This window comes from Paramisgurnus dabryanus, chromosome 17, assembly GCF_030506205.2.
Source record: "Paramisgurnus dabryanus chromosome 17, PD_genome_1.1, whole genome shotgun sequence".
In the NCBI taxonomy this organism is placed as follows: Eukaryota; Metazoa; Chordata; class Actinopteri; order Cypriniformes; family Cobitidae; genus Paramisgurnus; species Paramisgurnus dabryanus.
Genome location: NC_133353.1, coordinates 33263448 through 33270417, shown reverse-complemented (window position 1 = coordinate 33270417; position 6970 = coordinate 33263448). Strand labels below are relative to the sequence as shown.

At 38.7% G+C, this 6970-nt stretch overlaps 1 protein-coding gene across 2 annotated transcripts in view; it reads left to right on the top strand.

Moving 5' to 3' along the window:
- The first annotated feature begins 664 nt into the window (after positions 1–664).
- The window catches only part of larp1b (La ribonucleoprotein 1B), a 31836-nt gene continuing 25530 nt past the window's right edge, over positions 665–6970 (top strand). For both annotated transcript variants that reach the window (XM_065288230.2, XM_065288229.2), the window contains exon 1: positions 665–1375. In XM_065288230.2, coding sequence (XP_065144302.2) covers positions 1012–1375 — 364 coding nt within the window. In that variant the 5' untranslated portion in view covers positions 665–1011. The remainder of the gene's footprint in view (positions 1376–6970) is intronic.

The following is a 6970-nucleotide window of genomic DNA, read 5'->3' as shown; positions in this document are numbered from 1 at the left end:
TTTCATATAATATAATTCATAGTTTAGAAATTGTGTGCTGCAATACAAAAAAATAAGCTGACTTTTTAATTAAAAATAAAATAAATGCATACAAAATGTCAGCTGCTTTAAAATATGACCATTTATATTTATTTAAAATATGAAAAAGTATATTGATAAATTTTACAAATTTGAAGCAAAACAAAGATTAGATTTCTCTTGCCAATAGGAGGGGCAAATTTTACAAGATCACCACCTAGTGGTGTTTAAAAAGTTTTTTGTTTTCACAAACACTTTTCTTTATAAATATTAAATAGTGCATAATGCACTTATTTTACAACATTATTTTTGATAGATAAAACAGTAACTTTATCATTAATTGAAATTGCAAACTGTTGCACCATGTGTTTTTATAACTGACTGAGGTAAACCACTGAATACATCTAACGTCTCTCGCACTTCAATTGTAAACTTGTTCATATTTAAAATTTGTCTAACGGATTCAAACACTTAATGAGATTTTTGTGATAACCGGTGAATGAATTTAGGGTTTTGTAATAGTCTGTGACTGTGTTGACTGGGGGAAAGGCCACGTCAGATTGCCTGTGATCAACCACGTTCAACTGACCGACCTGCAGTACCGCTCACTGGCCGACAGGGGCGCTACACACACTCGTCCAATGACTCGTGGCCGTTCGTAGTATTTCCTTTTATTTAGGTGAGTTGCTGTTCAGCCCAATCGCGAAGTGGGCTGAAAACACTGCTTAAGTTTGTATTTCTTTCGTTTGCGTCGCGATATTATCAGTTAATTTGTTGGGACACCATGGCTTCGTTAAGAGATCGAGCATTTTGACATTTAAAAACGAGAAAAGTCTCATGCAGCTCTCCGCCGCGTTTCAAGCTGCTGGCTGTCAACTTGTGCTCTAGCTGCAACAGCTTCAATCGAGTCTCTTTTTCTGTATTTGCGCTGTAAAATATTTTTTAACGGGATAGTGAAAACACACAACGTGTGGGAGTTTGCTCTTTTGAACCATGTCCACTGAAGTTGTTAGTAACTTGGACGTGACAGTCAGTTGTTTGGGCGAAGGGAACCAAAACAAGTCGGACGCGGATCGACCCAAGAAACCTGATCGAGCGAGCCACGAGGAGGGGCAGCAAGATCCTCCTCAGGTCGACTGCAAACATCAAAAACAGGGGGTCATGGAAAGCAACACGGATGGGTTGAGTACGGACAGCACGAACGACAAAGAGAACGAGGAAAATGAATCGAGTAACAAAGCTACAGAAACTGCCAAGAAGAAGGTGATCGAGGCTCCTCCGCCGAAAGTGAACCCGTGGACGAAGAGGAATTCATGCCCTCCCAATAATGCCACCAACACCAACTCCATACAAACAGGTACGAATCTTATGAGACCCGGCGTGTGATTGTACAACATCTCATTTATGCTCGTAACGGACAGATTTATGCATCCGACAGCATTATTTTCCATGCACACATGTGCTCTGTTAGCCCGCATGTGCTACTTGCAACCAGCAGCGGCCCAGAAACTCGGGTCAAATCACTTTTATGAGCTCTTTCGCATATTTGTGCTCATATGCTTTGTAACGTATCGTAACCGGTAACATTATGTCATTTAATAATAATTCAGAAACTTTGTGACCATATCTGTAAAGTGTGTTTTTCATACATGGTCAGAGAAACGGGCCAATCAGAAATGGGGGCGTGGCCTGTTAGCTGTAGCATCGCGCTAACCCCAAAACACGAAAACTTGTTTAATTCCTCAAAACGATCTATAAGTTTAAACCAAACGTGTAGGATTTGAATGGCATAAGTTAATTTTAAGTGTCGCTGTTGTGGTTTAGGCTAGTTTTTTACACTAGTCTTGGAGTGGTCCGTGGTTTGGCAAACATACGGTTGTGCTGCCCTGGTTCGCCTGATTTAAAACACTGCCATTGTTAAAGTTGGATGATACACACAAAACATACTAAGATCTTGATTGTACTGCCTAGCTTCACATGTGGGACAATACAAAAATTCGTTTTGACTTGATTTATTAATTTTTACTTAGTGACGTCTTGTTGTTGTCAGGAAGTCTCGCGCTCCTGTTTGCCATTTGTGATGTGACCAAATATGGTGGTAGGGAATAAACGCCCATCAAAACGCCCGTTCCCACATCATTCTGCTTACAGACCCGTGTTTGCCTCGATCATTTGGTTGTATTTGGACAGACTTGCTGATGTGGGCAGATTTAGTCCCCCTCCCGACCCCATCTGATCGTGTTGCACGGGAGCACGTGTAGTGCTGAGCACTGCAACTCCAGCAGGAGCCTTTACAGCAGGAGGCCTTTACACCCCTAAACATACCCCTGCTTTCTGTTACTTGCTGTTTTTTGGCCTCATAGTGGACACTGTACTCAATCATGGACCGCTCACCTGTTGAATTGTTTGTTTTATGACTGCACACTGGTGTTTTATAGTAGTTTATGAACTATGAAGCACATGGACCACTCCCTAAAACTGAATCATACTCTGCATATATACTGATAAGAGCCTCTAATGCATTTGTTTACATGCTGACCGGTTTTGGAGCATGTCTGAAATGGGCAGCGTGTGTTAATTATGTTTAAGTAAAAGTTTATTTATTAACAGCCCTGATCAAAGGAGTCATTTAAAGTGTTAAAATAATCACGCATGACCGTTTAATAGACAATAAGGCAGCAGAGATGTTTATCAACATGCAGCTATATGTGCCTATGTGTAGGTTTGTTCATATGCTTTGCACGACTGAAATTTTGGTGTCTGGTCTGGACAGTTTCGGGATCAGACTTGTATACTTTACAAATGATAATATAAATTGTTCATTATTTATGAGCCATGGTTTTTCATTTCCCCTAAAATGAGAGGATATTTATATATCTTGTTTTGATAGTTACGTCTGTGCATAGCTAAAATACTAGTTTGGTTAAAAGGCTGGGTCTTTTTGGAACCTGATACCCAAATACACTGGTTGGGCTCTTTTGTTTTGTTCTTTGTATTCGGTTTTGGGTGATGGGCACCTTGTCAAGTTGAGCAGATGTTTCTGGCTGCTCCTGAGAAAATCAATGTTGTAATAGTGATTCAGTTTTTGGGTGTTAGTTTATTTTTTCTTTTAAGTAAAGACTTGTCATATTTGAGCATTTCCCCATTGTGGTTAGAAACCTGCAAGCCAGCACAGGTTGTTGTGTATCGTCCCATATGCATTGTGCACATTGTTGCTGTAGATGTGCTAATAGTTCCTCTGTTGCTGAATGAACAGGGCCGTAGATCTCATTGACATTGTTAAGCCAAAGGTCTTTGTACTTTCTACAAAGTGGGTTACATATCATGATTACAAGTATTTACAAATGGGACAGTAATACAAGAAAAGCTCACAGGTTGAACCTTTGGGGATCTGTGTTGAAAGATTTTTGAATGATCAGAATAATTTTAATGTATAGAAAAGTTGATCAGTTTTGACTTATATGTGTGGATTTTCCAGATACCAATTAAAATGTGGATGTTATGTCCAATGTATGACCTAATGTTCAACACGGGTAAGCCAATATATAGTCCAACTTCTAGATCTACTAATAGCTGCAAAGCACCATGACAGTCATCCTAAAGTGTGTACACATGACTTGTTAGCTGACGTTTGAGATAACTGTCAAGCAGCCACGATGTTTGTGTTGTGACAGCGTCTTTGTTGTAGACACCATTGTGTTTGGTACCTGCCTGTAGTACTTTTTGATGTATAGAAGAATGTATGGGTTAGTTTAAACACATTTTTAGCTCCCCGACATGCACACTTTTAGATATGTGGCATAATATAAGTGTTACTCCGTGTTAAGACAATTATGGCTGTGTTGGGTCATATGTTGGAGGAACTAAGCAGTTTTGAACTTCAAATGAAAATGTACTAAAGGTTAAAGTACCTAAAATAACTTTTTGTATTCTATCTTTTCTGTCCTTTAAAAACCTTGGCTATGTATGGTGTCAGACTTGATGAGACTAGTTCTGGTGCACTTCTGTATTGCTGTTCTTGTGTTGTTGTAATTGCTTCTATTGTTTACCTCATTTGTTAGTCGCTTTGTGCATTTCCATTTAGCAGATGCTTTTATCCAATGTAATTTTTGCCACTAGTGGTCGCTAAACAACAACAACAGCGGCGTAGCTAACTATAGACGGTTTCACTGGACGCACGTGCGGTCACGCAATACCGCATCTGGTCAGAATTTTACTTCAGGTTTCTGTTTGTTTATTGGTCTGACTAGTTGCTAAACTGAACTCTTATGGTGCATTCACACCAACCGCGGTAGAGGCGCAAAAACGCGCTATTCGCGTTTAGTTGAACGCTTGAACATTTTAGTTTACTCGCTTCATTCGCACGTGAAATTCTAGTCATTCGACACATTCACACAGAAATTCGCGTCATGGGAGGGGCTTCTTCGACTCCGCTCAGACTTCGCTCGCTTCCTGTAATCACGTCACTACTACAGCAAGGTCCTGATTGGTTAATGTTGCGCGGAAATCCGCCGAAGTTCTGATTTTTCAACTCACGCATTTCCCGCGGCACTGCTCAATTCGCACATTCCGCGCCATTCGTGCTGCGCCTAACACGCCACAGGATGCCTACTCGCGTCTTTGCATTACCTAAACGTGTAAATCACTCGCGCTTGCCGCATCTATCACGTCTGGTGTGAACCCTGCATTAAACAAATACCTTCGAAAATAACAAATGTTTTGTTTTCCTAGGTAATTTATGTTTTGTTTATTTTGCTTGTTATATAAATAAACTACTTTAAAAGGACTTTGTTGTTATTTATTCTTAGCGGAGTTTACCGGAAGTAACGTGTTGACCATGAAAGCCGCTTGCTAATGTTGTTACTGCTGAAACCGTATATAGAGTTGTAGCGTTCAGTTTTGATATGAATCGATCCGACACGACTCGGAAATCATGTTTGTGGCTAGCGTAATATTAATCGTGATTAATCGCATACAAATTAAATTAAGTTTTTGCATTAGATGGGTGTGTGCTGTTTGTAATTATTATGTATATATAAATACACACATTCATGTATGTATTTAAGAAACAATTACATGTGCGAATATATTTATTTATATTTTTAAATATTCTATATTAAATATACATTTAAATGTAATCGTGTGTGTTTACATATAAATAATAAATAAATAAATACACATAATAATTACACACAAACACACTCAAATATTATGCCAAACTTTTTTAAGTCAAATAAACTTTGCAAGGCTGTGCATTCAACCGTACACATGTTTGCTTGCATGTAAAAAACAGACTATACTACGGGCTTAACCCGAACATGGTGTCATTGACATGTGACTACTTTAAACAGGGGCAGAGCACTGGTTAAAACTGTGAATTCTCTCAAATTAAAAATAATATTTAAATGTAAAAATCGTACATATTGTGGCTTTAAACAGTGATATAAGTAGAAATGACTTAACCTAAAAAAAACTATGCACAGTGAACAGTGAAACCAACACAAACTAATTTTAAATTACTTTTAAAGTTGATCTTTGTGGCGGAAGTTGAACAGTAATACCAATACAAACTAACTTTAACTAAAAAAAACCCTTTGCTCTTTTGCAGCCCTGTATTAGCTTTCAAATTGTGCCCTTTGATTTGAATAGAAATCTGACTTGATCTCTTTAAGTTTTGGCTTTACATTCAAGAAATTTAAATGATCATTTGCATTGGATAAACTTATTGAGCCGCGGGCGGCACTAAGTGTAAGAAAGGTGTTGTCAGGACAGTATCAGCGAGTCTGTGTATTTGGTCACACCCCACACTGTCAGCAAGGGCCAGCACCTTATCATACAGGCCATCCTTTCAGTAATGATAAAGGACCCCGTACACTCCCAGAAATGGGCGTCCCTCTCTATTGCCTGTTTGATCATGACAGCTTTCTGTTATTTTGCCAAAAAAAGTGTGAAAATGTAAACCGGTTTTGTCAGCTATTATAACATAATGTAACAGGCGTTTTTGTTTCTCCCTTAAGGGAATGCTTTGAAAGTTACTGTGTTTTAAAGCTTGAGAAATGGATCATTAAGGGATAAAAATGGTAACATTATACTGTTATTTCTCCATAACCACACAGATAATTTAAACGGTGCAATCCTAAAGCCTCTGATGTTGCAATAAAGGGATGCGTTTTTAAAAAGCAGACAGTTTTCTCATTTGGTGTGTTAACCTTCTTTGCAAGAAGCTTTGTCTGGTTTTAGAAATCTAGATCTTAGGCAAGACTATGACAAGATTAGTGTTTTTATCTGCTTTCCTGTGCTCTATAGATCTGCTTTTATTGCAGAACAAGGCCTAATGCTTTGTTAGTTGTGTTCACAGCCGCACAAATACCCCATAGGGGCCATGTCATTGTGTTGGAGGGCATCGATGACTCTTATAGAAATGATGAAATGTTATTTGCTGCTCAATCTTCATCCAAGAAAGTTAATGTTTTACGTGCGTGGATGTCTGACCTTGCCGTGCAGGTGCTGGCGTGTGGCTTTACAATCTGTGTCTTAGTGTACACGTAAAAATTGACATTCAACGCTTGGTCAGACCTGAGTCACAATAGAGACGGAAAGCTGGCGTCCACACTTTGAGGGCAAGATATTGAAAGGACAAAAATCACATGAATAAGACAAACAATATTTATGGTCATACTTGGAGCTATTAATTAACTAAAGCTATAAAGTTTTGGTAGCCTGGAGGTGTTTAGGATAACATGGACTCGTGTATTCACAAGCTTCGATGTGCCTGAAAAGTCAAAATGTTTTAGGAGCGATTTATGCTTTTTAAAGTGTTTCTAGTAGGCATTGCTGTGATAGTGCATAAGTCAGTTCAGTCCTAAACTAGATTTAACAGATGATCACTCACTGTACAAATCTAAGTGTCTAATGTATGTAGGAATGGGTTTAATGTGTAAATGTCCACCTA